Below are 19,685 nucleotides of genomic sequence, written 5' to 3'. Positions count from 1 at the left end.
CGCTGGTGTGAGTGGTGTCATAATCATGGCAGCTGAACTCATCCACTCACATTGTCTTATCCTTTCATGTAGAGCAGTTGTCCAACAACCCAGAGAGAATGTTTAGTGTAGTAGTGACTGACTGACATTGTTCTTGGCTGCTTTTCTATAGAACCCCAACCAAAAGCCTGTCATTCTGAGGAAGAGGAGACAGAGGATCAAGATTGAAGCCAACTGGGAGCTCTTCTACTACCGGTAGCTACACTTGGTCACGTACTCACAAAATGGCCTCCTTACTGTCTCTCTTACTAGTATAGGCTTAATTGTGTTTTGTCCTCGATCATTTTTCATGTATATAAATGTTTCTGCAGCTGGGGCAGCCTTCTACTTTAAATGATGAAATAAATTCAATCAATGCAGGAAAGTGATTTGTTTTGGATAAGTAGTCCCATCTCTGGTTCTCCTTTGTCGCAGGTTCCAGTTGGACCACGCGCGGCCCAACCTCATCTGGAACCTGAAGACACGGGAGGAGCTGCGGGATGCTCTGGAGGGTGAGATGAGGGCCTTTGGTGTAGACCGCGAGCTGGGCAACGCTAGCGTCATTTCCTGGAACCACCAGGAGTTTGAGGTCAGGGTTCAAATCAAATTACGATGATATTATCATTAATCAACACAGCATGTGGATTGCTAGCTAACGTGTGTGGGTTGTGTGCTTTTGCGTGTGTGTGTTGCAGGTCAAGTACGAGTGCCTTTCGGATGAGATCAAGATTGGTGATTATTACCTGCGTCTGCTGCTGGAAGAGGATCAGACGGATGAGTCGGGGTCCATCAAGAGATCGTAAGACATCTGCTACCTACAACACAATCAGCCATCTAATGTCTAAGCCATCTAATGACAATGTTGCTCTTGCATCCAATCGAAAGGCATAACTTAATGTTTCAATTGTTACATTTTTCCAAAGTAAACGTTTCAATCCACAATATTCCTCCCTCCATACATCGCTCTTTCTCACGCTCTCTCGCTCTCTCTTTCTCTCTCTTAGGTATGAGTTCTTCAATGAGCTCTACCACCGTTTCCTGCTCACACCCAAAGTCACCATGAAGTGCCTGTGCCTACAAGCCCTCAGTATCGTCTATGGGAAGTGCTGCAATGAGATTGGCCCCTTCACTGACACCAAGTACATCATGGGCATGCTGGACCGGGTCAGTGGTGCTGACACAGACAAACTGAAGCAGTATCGCATAGCTCAACATTTTTGCATGAATGGTTCAGCCAAAGAACTCAATTGCAATGCACGCTTGGCCCCGCACAAACACATCGGCGGGGGTTGGCTTGGCTGGGAAACTCACTATATGAAAGCTGAAGGCTATCTAATAAAATACCAACAAGTTTTATATCAATCTAAAATATATACCTTGTAGGCTAACGCATAATAACAAAATGTAATCATTATATACTGAACCAAACTATAAACACAACATGTAAAGTGTTGGTCTCATGTTTCATGAGCTGAAATAAAAGATCCCAGAAATGTTCCATACGCACAAAAAGCTGTTAGTGAGCATTTCTCCTTTGCTAAGATGATCCATCCACCTGACAGGTGTGGCATATCAAGAAGCTGATTAAAAAGCATGATCAGTACACAGGTGCACCTTGTGCTGGGGACAGTAAAAGGCCACTCTAAAATGTGCAGTTTTGTCACAACTCAATGCCACAGATGTCTCCCAAGTTTTGAGGGAGCATGCAATTGGCATGCTGACTGCAGGAATGTCCACCAGAGCTGTTGGCAGAGAATTGAATGTTCATTTCTCTCCAATGTCATTTTAGAGAATTTGTCAGACATGGCCTTCTAGGCAGAGTTGCAAAGAAAAAGCCACATCTCAGACTGGCCAATAAAAAGAAAAGATTAAGATGGGAAAAAGAACACAGACACTGGACAGAGGAACTCTGCCTAGAAGGCCAGCATCCCGGAGTCACCTCTTCACTGTTGACGTTGAAACTGGTGTTTTGCGGGTACTATTTAATAAAGCTGCCAGTCGACGACTTGTGAGGCATCTGTTTCTCAAACTAGACACTCTAATGTACTTGTCCTCTTGCTCAGTTTCCCACTGCTCTTTCTATTCTGGTTAGAGCCAGTTTGCGCTGTTCTGTGAAGGGAGTAGTACACAGCGTTGTACGAGATCTTCAGTTTCTTTGCAATTTCTCGCATGGAATAGCCTTCATTTCTCAGAACAAGAATGCACAAGCAATACTTTAAAAAAATATAAACAATGTAATTATAGAGAAACTCAAAATACCAACATGTGAGAAGTACTGTACTTTATTAATGTTTCAATGGAACCAACCAAAATCATACAATTATTTAATACAAAATAAATTGAACCAAAATCAACGTTTCATAATTATTGGCACTCCTCATTTAGTACTTAGTGCAACCACCTCTGGCAAGGATAACAGCATCGAGTCTTTTCCTGTAATGTTTGACAAGGTTAAGGAACACATTTTGAGGGATTTTGGACCATTCCTCTATGCAGATCCTTTCAAGATCCTTCACATTCTTGGGTTTGTGCTTATCAACTGCCCTCTTTCACTCAGTCCACAGGTTTTCGATTGGATTGAGGTCCGGCGACTGAGATGGCCATGGCAGAACATTGACTTTGATGTCACAGAACCATTTCTGTGTGGATCTTGAGGTATGTTTCTGGTCATTGTCTTGTTGGAAAGTCCACCTACAGCCAACTCCCAGCCTTCTGGCGGAGGCAACCAGATTGTCAGCCAAAATTGCCTGATACTTGATGGAATTCATTATGCCATCAATCTTAACCAGTGCCCCTGGACCTCTGGAAATAAAACAGCCCCGAAACATCACTGACCCCTCTCCATATTTCACCGTGGGTATGATGTTCCTCTCCTTGTATGCATCTCTGTTTCGACGTCAAACATGCCGATGCTGTATCTGACCAAAACGTTCAATTTTGGTCTCATCTGACCAGAGCACCTTCTTCCAGTCATAATTTAAATGACATCCAAGCGCTTGCATCTGTGTCTTGGGGTCAGAAAGGGCTTTCTTCTGGAAACCCTTCCAAAGAGCCTGTGGTTGTGGAGGTGGCGTCTGATGGTGCTTTTTGAAACCTGGTGACCCCAAGATGCCACCAAGGCCTGCAATTCTTTCACAGTGATTCTTGGGGATTTTGTTGCTTTTCTCACCATCCTCCTCCCTTTCCTGGGGGGCAAAATACATTTGCGTCCTCTATCCGTGAGGTTTTCAACTGTTCCATATCTTTTGAAGTTTTTAATAATTGCCCTGACAGTGCTCAGTGGTATATTCAATCGTTTGTGGATCTTCTTGTAGCCATCACCAGATTAATGAAGGTCTACGACCATCTGTCTCTTTTGAACAGCCAGTTCTTTTGTTTTCTTCAGGGTGTTTGTTACCTCATTTTTATACCCTAGTGAAACAGGAAGTGATGTAATGGCTCAATATAGTTCCTTAAGACTTAGATAAACTGTGTGGAATTTAATTTGTGGTTTAATTTTGGTAGATGTTATTTACATTAATCTTTAAGGGTGCCATTAATTGTGAAACCTTGATTTGGAGGACATTGATTTTTAATTTAATCAATAAATTATTTTTGGTTGGTTCCATTGAAACTTTAATAAAGTACAGTATTTCTCACATGTTGGTATTTTGAGTTTCTCTATGTTTATATTTGTTTAAGCATTGTTTGTGCATTGCCAGTCAGGGGTGCTAGTAATTTTGTGTGTGTGTGATTTTATTTTATTTTATATATATATATATATATATATATATATATAATCTATGCATAATAACCCATCGTTCATTAGCTAAATATAAGGCTAATACTGCATTGAATTTATTACCTGCACTATGTTGCACTAACCACCAGTGAAGACAGTTATGCTTTTGGATCCAATATCCCTAAATGGATGTTGATCATCTGCTGAAATGACAATGTTTCGATTTCTATAGTCATGTTCCAAAGTCTTTATTTTATTAATTTTTGTTGCCTAATTGAAATGACCAAATGTCGGCCTTTTACCAGATCTGAATATTTTTGCATGAACTGTAGGCCTAACTGATCAAATTCCTGTAGACTAGGTTATATACATTATAATGTTCTGCCCATGAATTCATTTATTTTAGGCCATAGTGTTAGAAAACAGCCATATATGATTTAGCAGGAAACATACACAACATTGTTGCACATTTTTTGATAACAGACTCATAAACACAAACAAGCACTAGTCTACACAGCTTTTTCCCTACCAAATACAGGGGAACTCGACATATTGTAGTGCGGATGCGCGGCCGGCTCTGTAAGCAGTATTGTGCCCAAAAAGCACACACACACACACACTGTCAGAGTTCCTTTTGGGACAGATTTGAAATGGTAACTTCTCCCTCTCCCCCTCTGTATTTACAGTCTACAGACAAACTGGAAAGAGACAGACTGATCCTTTTCCTTAACAAACTCATTCTCAACAAGAAAAATGTGAAGGAGGTGATGGACTCCAATGGAGTTCGCATCCTAGTGGACCTGCTCACCCTGGCCCACCTACACACCAGCCGAGCCACCGTCCCACTACAGGTAGGTCTTTACCGCTGCCCTGTCTGAACCACCCAAATGGTAGCATATTCTTCTCATCACATATCTAAAGTTGTATGTTTTGATACAGTTACAGGTGATGGAAGCGTATAGCTGTTGGAGTTCAAATAGAATTTTGCCAGCTATATGCTTCAGTCACAGGCCAGTCTGTCTGGTTTCATGCTAATAACATGTCTTTGTGTCTGTCAGAGCAATGTGATCGAGGCCGGGGTGGACATGAAGAGGGAGAGCGAGAAGGAGTGGTACTTTGGGAACGCAGACAAAGAGAGGAGGGGCCCCTTTAGCTTCGAAGAGGTATATTTCTATTGAATGCCAAACCAAGACTAATGCTTAGCTCTACTTCAAAAGAAAGATCTTATCTGGATCCAGTTGCATTAATTCGTTTTTTGTTGTTGTTATCTCCATGAAAAGGTACATTTTGTAACATGGGTGAACTATCCGTAAGTATGATGTCTTTATGACTGAACACATGCATGTGCCCCCCCCCCCCGCAACAGATGCAGGAATTCTGGAACACAGGTGTGCTGACGGCCAAGACGCGGTGCTGGGCCCAGGGCATGGACGGCTGGCGCCCCCTGCATGCCATCCCCCAGCTCAAGTGGTGCCTGCTGGCCAGTGGGCAGGCAGTGATGAACGAGACAGACCTGGCCACGCTCATCCTCAACATGCTCATCACCATGTGCTCCTACTACCCCAGCAGGTAGGGAGAAGATCATCAGTTATCTCCTTTTTCCCCGCTTCTGTTCTCTCTTATTCTCTTTCATTCCCTCTCTTGCTCTTTCATTCTCACTTTAATTTTCTCTCTCTCTTTTATCCTTTCATTTTCTCTTTCCCTCTCTTTCATTTTCTCTCACTGAAACCCAGTTTAAAGTGTGAGTATGTCTCCGTCTTTCCCCAGGGACCAGGACAATGCCATTATTCGTCCCTTACCCAAGATCAAGAGATTGATCAGTGACAGCACCTGCCTCCCTCACATTGGCCAGGTGAGTGAAACCAACCTATTATCAGCTCCATCTCCCTCCCATAGTTAATAACACTCACATGTTTGGTTGTCATTCAAATCACTATCCTACCACTTTAGCCAGCTGGACTGGTATTCATAAAGGATCTCAGATAAGGTGTGCTGATTTACATTTACATTTTAGTCATTTAGCAGACGCTCTTATCCAGAGCGACTTACAGTAGTGAATGCATACATTATTTTTTTCTGTGCTGGCCCCCCGTGGATCAGGTCCCCCGCTCCAATGTTTATAATCTAAATGGTCAAACTTATCCTAGATCAGTACTCCTACTCTGAAACGCTTTATGAATACGAGCCCTGAAATGTACTGAGGTAAATGTAGACCCAGGTCTCCCTTGTGAAAGATGTCTTCTGACCTCAATGGCACTTCCTGGTTAAATAAAATGTAATGAAACATGTACTATTTCCTCCTCCCTTCTCCAATCAGCTGCTGCTGACCTTTGACCCCATCCTGGTAGAGAAGGTGGCCAACGTGCTGTACCTGGTGATGCAGGACAACCCCAACCTGCAGCGACTCTACCTCACCGGCATCTTCTTCTTCATCATGATGTACACCGGCTCCAATGTGCTGCCTGTGGCCAGGTCAGACTGGTGGAGAGATGCACATGGACACACACGCATGTCATACACTCATGTACACATAACGATCCACGCATGACAAACACTCATGTCACACACACATACTTACCAGAGGTGTGGACTTGAGTCGCATGACTTGGACTCGAGTCAGACTCGAGTCACAAATAGGATCACTTCAAACTCGACTTTGACTTTAACACCAATGACTCGTGACTTAACTTGGACTTGAGCCTTTTGACTCGAACTGACTTGATACCCTCCCCAAGCCCAAATATATAAAATTATGCTATTAAAAAAAATGTGCAGGGCATCAACTCTTCATTTAACAGATTACAGTTTGAATCGCACAGCAGCCAATCATATTGTGCCAGCTGAGAAAAAGTTGCTAATGGCAGTGCAGAGGAATGTCGGTGGGTAAATTCAGACGGGGGGCCCTTGGTGAGAAGGTGACAACAGTTATTCGCAAATGACAGTTCTTTTGTGTTTCTTCCAATCTCCCTCGGCCTTGGGCTCCATGCAAGATCTCACCTCGTGGAGTTGCAATGATCATGAGAACGGTGAGGAATCAGCCCAGAACTACATGGGAGGATCTTGTCAATGATCTCAAGGCAGCTGGGACCATAGTCACCAAGAAAACAATTGGTAACACACTATGCCGTGAAGGACTGAAATCCTGCAGCGCCCGCAAGGTCCCCCTGCTCAAGAATACATATACATGCCCGTCTGAAGTTTGCCAATGAACATTTGAAAGATTCAGAGGACAATTGGGTGAAAGTGTTGTGGTCAGATGAGACCAAAATGGAGCTCTTTGGCATCAACTCAACTCGCTGTGTTTGGAGGAGGAGGAATGCTGCCTATGACCCCAAGAACACCATCCCCACCGTCAAACATGGAGGTTGAAACATTATGCTTTGGGGGTGTTTTTCTGCTAAGGGGACAGGACAACTTCACCGCATCAAAGGGACGATGGACGGGGCCATGTACCGTCAAATCTTGGGTGAGAACCTCCTTCACTCAGCCAGGGCATTTAAAATGGGTCGGGGATAGGTATTCCAGCATGACAATGACCCAAAACACACGGCCAAGGCAACAAAGGAGTGGCTCAAGAAGAAGCACATTAAGGTCCTGGAGTGGCCTAGCCAGTCTCCAGACCTTAATCCCATAGAAAATCTGTGGAGGGAGCTGAAGGTTCAAGTTGCCGAACGTTAGCCTCGAAACCTTAATGACTTGGAGAAGATCTGCAAAGAGGAGTGGGACAAAATCCCTCCTGAGATATGTGCAAACCTGGTGGCCAACTACAAGAAACGTCTGACCTCTGTGATTGCCAACAAGGGTTTTGCCACCAAGTACTAAGTCATGTTTTGCAGAGGGGTCAAATACTTATTTCCCTCATTAAAATGAAAATCAATTTCTAACATTTTTGACATGCGTTTTTCTGGATTTTTTTGTTGTTATTCTGTCACTCACTGTTCAAATATACCTACCATTAAAATTATAGACTGATCATTTCTGTGTCAGTGGGCAAACGTACAAAATCAGCAGGGGATCAAATACTTTTTCCCCCTCACTATATATATGTATAGATAGATGGCTAGATAGATATAGAGAGAGATAGATCAGTTGAAATCAGAAGTCTACAAACACCTAAGCCAAATACATTTAAACTCAGTTTTTCACAATTCCTGACATTTAATCCTAATAAAATTCCCTGTCTTAGGTCAGTTAGGATCACCACTTTATTTTAAGAATGTGAAATGTCAGAATAATAGTAGTGATTTATTTCAGCTTTTATTTCTTTGATCACATTCCCTGTGGGTCAGAAGATTACATGCACTCAATTAGTATTTGGTAGCATTGCCTTTAAATTGTTTACCTTGGGTCAAACGTTTCGTGTAGCCTTCCACAAGCTTCCCACAATAAGTTGGGTGAATTTTGGCCCATTCCTCCTGACAGAGCCAGTGTAACTGAGTCAGGTTTGTAGGCCTCCTTGCTCGCACGCGCTTTTTCAGTTCTGCCCACAAATTTTCTATAGGATTGAGGTCAGGGCTTTGTGATGGCCATTCCAATACTTGACTTTGTTGTCCTTAGGCCATTTTGCCACAACTTTGGAAGTTTGCTTGGGGTCATTGTCCATTTGGAAGACTCATTTGCGACCAAGCTTTAACTTCCTCACTGATGTCTTGAGATGTTGCTTCAATATATCTACATAATTTTCCATCCTCATGATGCCATCTATGTTGTGAAGTGCACCAGTCCCTCATGTAGCAAAGCACCCCCACAACATGATGCTGCCACCCCCGTGCTTCACGGTTGGGATGGTGTTCTTCGGCTTGCAAGCCTCCCCCTTTTTCCTCCAAACATAACGATGGTCATTATGGCCAAACAGTTCTATTTTTGTTTCATCAGACCAGAGGAGGACGTTTCTCCAAAAGGTACCATCTTTGTCCCATGTGCAGTTGCTAACCGTAGTCTGGCTTTTTTATGGCAGTTTTGGAGCAGTGGCTTCTTCCTTGCTGGATGGCCTTTCAGGTTATGTCGATATAGGACTCGTTTTACTGTGGATATAGATACTTTTGTACCTGTTTCCTCCAGCATCTTCACAAGGTCCTTTGCTGTTGTTCTGGGATTGATTTGCACTTTCCGCACCAAAATGCGTTCATCTCTAGGAGACAGAACACGTCTCCTTCCTGAGCGGTATGACGGCTGCGTGGTCCTATGTTGTTTATAATTGCGTACTATTGTTTGTACAGATGAACGTGTTACCTTCAGGCGTTTGGAAATTGCACCCAAGGATGAACCAGATTGGTGGTCTGGTTCATTTCTGAGGTCTTGGCTTATTTCTATTGATTTTCTCATGATGTCAAGCAAGGAGGCACTGAGTTTGAAGGTAGGCCTTGAAATACACTGCTCAAAAAATAAAGGGAACACTAAAATAACACATCCTAGATCTGAATGAATGAAATAATCTTATTAAATACTTTTTTCTTTACATAGTTGAATGTGCTGACAACAAAATCACACAAAAATAATCAATGGAAATCCAATTTATCAACCCATGGAGGTCTGGATTTGGAGTCACACTCAAAATTAAAGTGGAAAACCACACTACAGGCTGATCCAACTTTGATGTAATGTCCTTAAAACAAGTAAAAATGAGGCTCAGTAGTGTGTGTGGCCTCCACGTGCCTGTATGACCTCCCTACAACGCCTGGGCATGCTCCTGATGAGGTGGCGGATGGTCTCCTGAGGGATCTCCTCCCAGACCTGGACTAAAACATCCGCCAACTCCTGGAAAGTCTGTGGTGCAACATGGCGTTGGTGGATGGAGCGAGACATGATGTCCCAGATGTGCTCAATTGGATTCAGGTCTGGGGAACGGGCGGGCCAGTCCATAGCATCAATGCCTTCTTGCAGGAACTGCTGACACACTCCAGCCACATGAGGTCTAGCATTGTCTTGCATTAGGAGGAACCCAGGGCCAACCGCACCAGCATATGGTCGGTCTCACAAGGGGTCTGAGGATCTCATCTCGGTACCTAATGGCAGTCAGGCTACCTCTGGCGAGCACATGGAGGGCTGTGCGGCCCCCCAAAGAAATGCCACCCCACACCATGACTGACCCACCACCAAACCGGTCATGCTGGAGGATGTTGCAGGCAGCAGAACGTTCTCCACGGCGTCTCCAGACTCTGTCACGTCTGTCACATGTGCTCAGTGTGAACCTGCTTTCATCTGTGAAGGCGCCAGTGGCGAATTTGCCAATCTTGGTGTTCTCTGGCAAATGCCAAACGTCCTGCACGGTGTTGGGCTGTAAGCACAACCCCCACCTGTGGACGTCGGGCCCTCATACCACCCTCATGGAGTCTGTTTCTGATCGTTTGAGCACATTTGTGGCCTGCTGGAGGTCATTTTGCAGGGCTCTGGCAGTGCTCCTCCTGCTCCTCCTTGCACAAAGGCGGAGGTAGCGGTCCTGCTGCTGGGTTGTTGCCCTCCTACGGCCTCCTCCACGTCTCCTGATGTACTGGCCTGTCTCCTGGTAGCGCCTCCGTGCTCTGGACACTACGCTGACAGACACAGCAAACCTTCTTGCCACAGCTCGCATTGATGTGCCATCCTGGATGAGCTGCACTACCTGAGCCACTTGTGTGGGTTGTAGACTCCGTCTCACGCTACCACTAGAGTGAAAGCACCGACAGCATTCAAAAGTGACCAAAACATCAGCCAGGAAGCATAGGAACTGAGAAGTGGTCTGTGGTCACCACCTGCAGAACCACTCCTTTATTGGGGTGTCTTGCTAATTGCCTATAATTTCCACCTGTTGTCTATTCCATTTGCACAACAGCATGTGAAATGTATTGTCAATCAGTGTCGCTTCCTAAGTGGACAGTTTGATTTCACAGAAGTGTGATTGACTTGGAGTTACATTGTGTTGTTTAAGTGTTCCCTTTATTTTTTTGAGCAGTGTACATCCACAGGTACACCTCCAATTGGCTCAAATGATGTAAATTCGCCTATCAGAAGCTTCTGAAGACATGACATTATTTTCTGGAATTTTCCAAGCTGTTTAAAGGCACAGTCAACTTAGTGTATGTAAACTTCTGACCCACTGGAATTGTGATACAGGGAATTATAAGTGAAATAATCTTTCGATGAACAATTGTTGGAAAAATTACTTTTTTCATGCACAAAGTAGATGTCCTAACTGACTTGGCAAAACTATAGTTTGTTAACAAGAAATTTGTGCAGTGGTTGAAAAACTAGTTTTAATGACTCCAACATAAGTGTATGTAAACTTCCGACTTCAACTCTGTGTGTGTGTGTGTGTGTGTGTGTGTGTGTGTGTGTGATATTTATTTATTTATATTTCCATCCATGTGTTTTAATGATTTTTCTGTTGGCCTAAGTTACGTCTTGTGGTTTCCTTTAGGTTCCTGAAGTACACTCACCTGAAGCAGGCCTTCAAGTCAGAAGAGGCCAAAGGTACAGACATCGTGCAGCGCAGTGTTCTGGGGCCGGTCCTGCCCGAGGCCATGGTGTGTTACCTGGAAAACTACGAGCCAGAACGCTTTTCCGAGATCTTCCTTGGAGAGTTTGACACGCCAGAGGCCATCTGGAGCAGCGAGATGAGGTAGACGCAAGCTTGCTGTTATTGTCCTTTGACTGTCTTTTGCCCAGTCTGAATTCAAATCTCAGGCGCTATCCCCAATGATTTCTTTTTACCGGCTTTGAAGGACCAGATGGGTTTTGAAGGAATGTTTTTGGACCAAGACTTTCTCTCTCTCTCTATATTGGTCGTCTACACATCTGCCTCGTCCCCCCCTCCCAGGCGGATGATGATAGAGAAGATTGCGGCCCACCTGGCCGATTTCAGCCCACGGCTGTATAGCAACACGCGGGCCCTCTACCAGTACTGCCCCATCCCTGTGGTCAGCTTCCCCCAGCTGGACAACGAGCTCTTCTGCAATATCTACTACCTCCGGCACCTGTGTGACGACAACCGCTTCCCGAACTGGCCCATCCGAGAGCCTGTATGTATATGTTAACTGTGCGTGTGTGCATGCAACTATATGATGGTAGAATGGGCTTGTCAAGGCTGATGTGACAAATTAAAGTGTGTTTTGGAAGCGCTTCCGACTGCAGCACCTATACTAAAAAGTGAATATGAAAGGGATGGAGACCCTAATAGTGCTATCATCATTGTTCTCTATTGTGTTCTGCCCCCTTCAGGTGAAGCTGCTGAAGGATGCCCTGGAGGCCTGGAAGAGGGAGGTGGAGAAGAAGCCTCCCTCCATGTCTGTAGATGATGCCTACGAAGTCCTCATCCTGCCCAAGGGTCAGGGACAGTAAGTGGCCGTTCATATATGAAGAAAAATACGCTTCTTCCTTCCCTCTGTCATCTCTCCTCTACACGATGTCTATTGGTACTCTGTAGATGGAATATTTTTGATTTTCTGATTGTTATACAATTTTTTTTCCACAGGCATGAGGAGAGTAAAATCAGGAAGGCCTACTTCAGACTGGCGCAGAAGTACCATCCGGACAAGAACCCAGAGGGCAGGGTATGTTACCTCACCATTGCTGCTTCCCAGATGGCACCCTATTCCCTATGTAGTGCACTACATAGGGCAGTGGTCACAAACAAAACTTGAAATGTGTTTTTTAAATGTTTTCCATCGAATTACCTAATGAACATGACCCTATATTATTGGGCCTTCTGTGTTGTGTGACTGGTCGATCTTCAACCATCCTAGTCGGTCCCCAAACATTTCTGTAAAATAACGATAAAGCCTCATATTCCTATTTTTTGTTATTCGTCTCACGCTGTTGGCGGTAGGTGCACTTTTTCCCATTTTGAACCATTTAATGTGTCTGAAGCTACAAACTCCACCTTCCCGTTATGCCCGGACAGAAAATCAAGTGCACCTGTAAGCCTACAGCTGGCCAATCGAATAGCTCAGATTACCGTGTCTGAAGCTTCCTCGAGCGCATAGCAAAGTTGATACTGTGAGATTTAAAAAGTAGACAGAGCCTGTCAACAAATACTGTAAAGAGCAGCTGTTTCTATGAGTGAGTTCATGTTTATGTTTTTACTCTGCACCGTCGACACTTTATTCAACACTTTTATTAGCCATAAAATGTGCTGCTGCCTACTCGCGCTACAACCAGCACTGAAGCGAATGAGTGTATCGATAGGCTTGCATTATTCATGTTAGCGACTTGGGTCTTTTTTAATATGGAGGGAAGTTTCGCTTTCTGTGGTCATAGCAGTCACAACATGAATTTGTGCATGAGGCAGAAATAATGCGGTGTGACTTGAGTTTCCCCATCAGCTGGAAGACGGTGTCCCCTTTTTGGTCAGTCTCAGTGGCGGGAGAGCGGAGGGACATTGAGTAAAGCAATTTATTTGAAATTAGGCCCACTCGGCTGTGCCTTACAAGTAATACAACAACTGTTCTATTACCAGTTTGATCATATACCACAAGTTTTGAAATCTAATTTTAAAAGGTCTAAGAATAACAACAATGTAGGGCAATACAAGCATAGCCAAAATACGGTGATAATGTATTGGGCCTATAGCCTACTGCACAAAGCTCATTGCTACAGAACAGTTTTTAATTGGTTAATGTTGCATAAGCTTAAGTCATGTTTTTATCTGAGCGGTGGATCTCGGCGTCCATTTTGACTCAAAGTGACCGCTGATATAGGGATTAGGATGCCATTTGGGACATAGCTATTATCATCAGAGTTTGAGTGGTTTTCCCCTCCTTTCTTGGAGCATTACTTTCATTGTTCAGAGTTGTATGTGTTCATGGATGTGTCTCTTTGTGTGTTCAGGACATGTTTGAGAAGGTGAACAAGGCCTATGAGTTCCTGTGCACCAAGTCGGGCCGCATTATTGATGGCCCCGACCCTGAGAACATCATCCTCATCCTCAAAGCCCAGAGCATCCTCTTCAACAGACACAAACAAGGTCTGACATTCTAATACTCTCTGCACTATTCTGAATTGTCTGTAGTATTGTATTTTTTTGTTGTTATTAAGGTGAATTGGACATAAAAACGGCCAACAATTATAATGTCAGGGCATATTAACTTGCATTTGTATTTGGACGCAAATGCTAAAAGGTTAGCATTTGGAGACAGTGGCCATGTAAATAAAACCAAAGGATGGATTGCTATCTTACCTTGTCCATAGACTGCTTACAGGCCAAATAAACCAATATGTTGTTTTGTAAATTGGGTGAACTATCCCTTTAAGGCAAGCTCTTGTTATCCTCTTGTCGACAGAACTGGAACCTTACAAGTACGCCGGCTACCCAATGCTCATCAAGACCATCACCATGGAGACGGGTGACGAGCAGCTGTTCTCCAAGACCTCCCCTCTGCTCCCAGCTGCAATCGAGCTGGCCTTCCACACGGTCAACTGCTCTGCCCTCAACGCTGAGGAACTACGCAGAGAAAGCGGCATTGAGGTAAAACTAACAACACTACTGGCTGTTAACATATCAGGGTCATATTCAATGGAAGTAAATGACTATAACAGGGAGGTGTCCAATAAGAAATGTTAGTTTTTTATTTTCCATAGCAAAACATTTTGCTACGTTTTGAAACACTGTGCGCTAATAAATACAATTCAGATATTGCAACAATCTTGACCTTTTCTGATCCACATTCTTACATTCATACTTTTGTGGTGTATAACATAGTCCCCCAAAAATATCCCCCCCCCTTTTCCACCAGATTCTGTTGGACGCCCTATCCCGGTGTGTCGCTGTTTTAACCGCTTCCAGCAAATCTGATGACATGGCTGTTCAAGTAAGACCACCAGATACAGTGTCAGGCCGTGGTGGAGTGGTAACACTCCCTGGCACATGTCTTATATACGACTCCCCCACCGGAGACAAGGATTCAAGCCTTGTGTCTACCCTTTCTATTCTTTATCCCACTTGCCTGTCTCCCCCTCTAATTTCCATACTGTCTGAATAAAGTGTAAAATCACATTAAAAAAAATATATATATTCAACAATACACCAGATTCACAAACATCCCTCTGTCACACTATCACTGTATTCTAACCCATACATGTCAGGCTGGAAATGAGTGTTACTGTTCAGTGTCGTTAATGGGCTGTGTTATTTCGTCTGTGCCTAGGTGTGTGGCCAGGTGTGTAAGTGCTACAGTGTAGCGGCTCAGTTTGAGGAGTGCCGGGAGAAGATCATCGAGCTGCCCAACATCATCAGGGATCTGTGTCACATGCTCTACTATGGGAAGGTGAGACCTCTACTTAATCATGTAACAACACCTTATATCTCTGGCTCTGGATATACTAATGAGATACCACTCTGTCATCCAATGCAGAAAGGACACCCAACTTATACTTCCAAAAAGTGGCATTTTAAATGTGAGCACATACCTTCAATTGATAGCAATCATCTCTTATCCTCTTACTCTCTCTCTCTCAGGGTCTCCAGCGGACAGCGGCACTGGCCGTGCAGTGCGTCAGCTCCTTCGCCGTGGACTACTTCCTGCAGACGCACCTGTACCATGCTGGTGTGCTCTGGCACCTCCTGGTGCACCTGTTCAACTACGACTACACGCTGGAGGAGAGCGGCGTGGCCACCAGCCAGGACACCAACCAGCAGGAGGTGGCCAACAGCCTGGCCAAGCTCAGCCTGGTGGCCCTCAGTCGTCTGGGGGGCTACGCCCTGACATCCCCACCCCCTGGAGAGGGAGGTGTAGTGGAGACTAACGGGGTGGAGGGGAAACCCCCGGAGAACCCTACAATTCGTAAGAGCCTGGCGGCCATGCTCACACCGTATATATCGAGGAGGTTAGGGTCGGGGGCACCGGCAGAGGTGAGTGATATTGGAAAAGGTGAAAGGCATATGTAGATTAGACACAATTACACATACTCATAGACCCACTAGTTAAAACACTCTTGAGGATATACTCTGATATGCCACACTTCATGTTCGCACACACACACTCACTCAAGCAGCTGTTCCTTGTCTTTTCCCCTGTGTGTGATACTAGGTATTGAAGCTGCTGAACAGCAACTCAGAGAACCCTTACCTGATCTGGAACAACGGGACCCGGGCCGAGCTTCTGGAGTTCCTAGAGGCCCAGCAGGAGGCCAACATCAGGAGTGTGAGCAAAGCACTTGGACTGGCTCTAGAATGTGGCTACGTCCCAAATGGCACCTTATTCCCTGTATAGTGCCCTACTTTTGACCCGGGTCTATAGGGTCCATTTGGGATGCTGCAATGGACATCTGTGTTATGATCACTGTAAAAATGTATTATTAGGCCTGTGTATAGAAATGTGTCTCTGTCTTAGGGGGATAACGATAAGAGCTTTGGCTCAGAGTTTGTGTTCAGTGACCATGGTAAAGAGCTTATCGTGGGCGAGGTCTTTGTCCGCGTCTACAACGAGCAGCCTGCCTATCCTCTGGAGGTGAGCCCCAACACTCAGTTTACTGTCAGACCAAGCCCCATACTCGCCACTGTCAACCATTGTTCAATCAAATTGGTATTAACTACATTGTAGTCATTGTCATGCCATTAAGTAATCATGTCATTAAGTAGCACACAGTCACGGTAATCCATTTGCTTCACGCAGCTCACAGTAATATCTGAAAACCTGCAGGTAATTATCTGGTAATGCATACAGTACCAGTCAAAAGTTTAGACACACCTCCTCATTCAAGGGTTTTTCTTACTTTTTATTTTCTACATTGTAGAAATACTGTTGAAGAAGACATCAAAACTATGAAATAACACATATGGAATCATGTAGTAACCAAAAAAGTGTTAAACAAATCAAAATGTATTTTATATTTGAGATTCTTCAAAAGTAGTGTGAGCGGACCAAGTACTTGGCGGTTGCTCTAAAGCGGAAAGGTGGAATGAACGAGTCAGGAGCAGGTTTTCTTAATTTTACAAAGTTCTCTATTGAGGTATTTTTCCTTCTCAAACACTCCAACACAATCAAGGATGATATCCCAAGGAAAACACATCTTCTTCACAAGAACAAGGAACACAAGGTGAGAGTATCTTTAAACTATAACATAAATCACGGGTGTGTCACCGCCTTCACGATCCGTCTGTGGAGAGCCCCCTTTGGGTGGTTGTCCGGATCCGTGGTGACCATTCCCTAGAGGTGGTGTGTCCCCTTCTCCCTTCCAAAAGGTACGTCCTCTCCTTTGTAGAAGCAAATGCTCTTTTTTTTTCTTTTTTTTTTTCTTCTCCCCCCTCTGCCGTTTCCCTCTTCGCTCTTGTAGGGTAAAGATAATAGCTCATTAGTACCGTCAGCTGTGCTTAATTGCCTCTGATCACCTTGACTCACATGACGGGCTGGGCTACTGTCTGTGGGAGCAGCCTGCCCTCTGGTGGTCCTTCCACAGTAGCCACCATTTGACAGCTTTGCACATTCTTGGCATTCTCTCAACCAGCTTCACCTGGAATGCTTTTCCAACAGTCTTGAAGGAGTTCCCACATATGCTGATCACTTGTTGGCTGCTTTTCCTTCACTCTGCGGTCCAACTCATCCCAAACCATCTCAATTGGGTTGATGTTGGGTGATTGTGGAGGGAAGGTCATCTGATGGAGCACCATCACTCTCCTTCTTGGTCAAATAGCCCTTACACAGCCGGGAGGTGTGTTGCGTCATTGTCCTGTTGAAAAACAAATGATAGTCCCACTAAAATCAAACCAGATGGGATGGCGTATCGCTGCAGAATGCTGTGGTAGCCATGCTGGTTAAGTGTGCCTAAATAAATCACAGACAGTGTAGTGTAATCAGCAAAGCACCCCCACATCACGCCACCTCCTCAATGCTTCACTGTGGGAACTACTCATGCGGAGATCATCTGTTCACCTATTCTGTGTCACAAAGACACGGCGGTTGCAACCTCAAATCTCAAATTTGGACTCAACAGACCAAAGGACAGATTTCCACCGGACTAATGTCCATTGCTTGTGTTTCTTGGCCCAAGCAAGTCTCCTCTTCTTATTGGTGTTGTTTAGTAGTGGTTTCTTTGCAGCAATTCGACCATGAAGGCCTGATTCACAGTCTCCTCTGAACGTTGAGATGTGTGTTACTTGAACTCTGAAGCATTTATTTGGGCTGCAATTTCTGAGGCTGGTAACACTAATGAACTTATCCTCTGAAGCAGAGGTAACTCTGGGTCTTCCTTTCCTGTGGTGGTCCTCATGAGAGCCAGTTTCATCATAGCGCTTGATGGTTTTTGCGACTGCACTTGAAGAAACTTCCAAAGTTCTTGACATTTTCCGTATTGACTGACCTTCATGTCTTAAAGTAATGATGGACTGTTGTTTCTCTTTCCTTATTTGAGCTGTTCTTGCCATAATATGGACTTGGTCTTTTACCAAATAGCCCTATCTTCATTATACCACACCTACCTTGTCACAACACAACTGATTGGCTCAAACGCATTAAAACCTAGCGGAACGCCTCGCCAATATCCAATGGAAGAACGTGGCGCGAAATACAAAAACCTCAAAAATGCAATAATTTCAATTTTTCAAACATACGACTATTTTACACCATTTTAAAGACAAGACTCTCGTTAATCTAACCACATTGTACGATTTCAAAAAGGCTTTACAGCGAAAGCAAAACATTAGATTATGTTAGAGTACATAGCCAAAAACAATCACACAGCCATTTTCCAAGCAAGCATATATGTCACAAACACCCAAAACACAGCTAAATGAAGGACTAACCTTTGATCTTCATCAGATGACACTCCTAGGACATTATGTTATACAATACATGCATGTTTTGTTCAATCAAGTTCATATTTATATCCAAAAACAGCTTTTTACATTGGCATGTGATGTTCAGAACATGCATTCCCACCCAAAACGTCCGGTGAATTTACTAAATGACTCATAAACGTTGACAAAATACATAACAATTATTTTAAGAATTATAGATACAGAACTCCTTTATGCAATCGCTATGTCAGATTTTAAATTAGCTTTTCGGCGAAAGCACGTTGCAATATTCTGAGTACATTGCTCAGCCATCACGGCTAGCTATTTTGACACCCGCCAAGTTTGGGGCTCACTAAACTCAGAATTACTATTTGAAAAATTGTATTACCTTTGCTGATCTTCGTCAGAATGCACTCCCAGGACTGCTACTTCCACAAGAAATGTGGTTTTTGTTACAAATAATCCATAGTTGTGTCCAAATACCTCCGTTTTGTTAGTGCGTTCAGGTCACTATCCAAAGGGTAACGCACGAGCGCATTTCGAGACAAAAAAATTCAAAATGTTCCTTTACCATACTTAGAAGCATGCCAAACGCTGTTTAAAATCAATTTTTATGGTATTTTTCTCGTAAAATAGCGATAATATTCCAACCGGACAATGGTGTATTCATTCAAAGAGGAAAAGAAAAAACAGCATGGTCGCTTGAACGCGCATATCCAATCTCTTTGTCACCAGGCAGACCACTGACAAACTGAGATTCTATACTCTGCCCAGAGACAGAAGACGCCTCAATCCGCTTTCTGAAGGCTTTAGAGAGCCAATGGAAGCCTTAGAAAGTGCTATGTAACCCCACAGATACTGTAGTTTCGAAAGGGACTAGAAAGAACTACAAATTCTCACAGGCCACTTCCTGCTTGGAATCTTCTCAGGTTTTTGCCTGCCATATGAGTTCTGTTATACTCATAGACACCATTCAAACAGTTTCAGAAACTTTAGAGTGTTTTCTATCCAAATCTACTAATAATATGCATATTCTTGTTTCTGGGCAAGAGTAGTAACTAGTTTAAATCGGGTAATTTTTTTTTAAACTGGCCGTGAAAATACTGCCCCCTATCCCAAACAGGTTAAGAAGGAAATAAATTCCACAAGTTAACTTTTAGCAAGGCACACCTGTTAATTGAAATGCATTCCTGGTGAATAATTCATGAAGCTGGCTGAGAGAATGCCAAGAGTGTGCCA

General features: G+C 43.9%; 1 protein-coding gene across 4 annotated transcripts in view; it reads left to right on the top strand.

Moving 5' to 3' along the window:
* LOC106578659 (dnaJ homolog subfamily C member 13) overlaps window positions 1–19,685 on the top strand; it is a 70,172-nt gene that overhangs the window by 44,323 nt on the left and 6,164 nt on the right. For all 4 annotated transcript variants that reach the window (XM_082965699.1, XM_082965702.1, XM_082965701.1 and 1 more), the window contains 20 exons: window positions 152–234; window positions 454–607; window positions 714–817; window positions 1,023–1,182; window positions 4,426–4,590; window positions 4,798–4,902; window positions 5,106–5,308; window positions 5,507–5,591; window positions 6,057–6,211; window positions 11,136–11,336; window positions 11,535–11,736; window positions 11,936–12,051; window positions 12,189–12,267; window positions 13,544–13,679; window positions 13,996–14,180; window positions 14,449–14,523; window positions 14,860–14,979; window positions 15,171–15,563; window positions 15,742–15,855; window positions 16,045–16,161. In XM_082965699.1, coding sequence (XP_082821825.1) covers window positions 152–234; window positions 454–607; window positions 714–817; window positions 1,023–1,182; window positions 4,426–4,590; window positions 4,798–4,902; window positions 5,106–5,308; window positions 5,507–5,591; window positions 6,057–6,211; window positions 11,136–11,336; window positions 11,535–11,736; window positions 11,936–12,051; window positions 12,189–12,267; window positions 13,544–13,679; window positions 13,996–14,180; window positions 14,449–14,523; window positions 14,860–14,979; window positions 15,171–15,563; window positions 15,742–15,855; window positions 16,045–16,161 — 2,952 coding nt within the window. The remainder of the gene's footprint in view (window positions 1–151; window positions 235–453; window positions 608–713; window positions 818–1,022; window positions 1,183–4,425; window positions 4,591–4,797; window positions 4,903–5,105; window positions 5,309–5,506; window positions 5,592–6,056; window positions 6,212–11,135; window positions 11,337–11,534; window positions 11,737–11,935; window positions 12,052–12,188; window positions 12,268–13,543; window positions 13,680–13,995; window positions 14,181–14,448; window positions 14,524–14,859; window positions 14,980–15,170; window positions 15,564–15,741; window positions 15,856–16,044; window positions 16,162–19,685) is intronic.

Source organism: Salmo salar, chromosome 19 (genome assembly GCF_965601325.2).
Source record: "Salmo salar chromosome 19, fSalSal1, whole genome shotgun sequence".
Classification (NCBI taxonomy): Eukaryota; Metazoa; Chordata; class Actinopteri; order Salmoniformes; family Salmonidae; genus Salmo; species Salmo salar.
The sequence above is the reverse complement of the archived record's forward strand: the minus strand, read 5'-3'. Positions and strand labels throughout refer to the sequence as shown.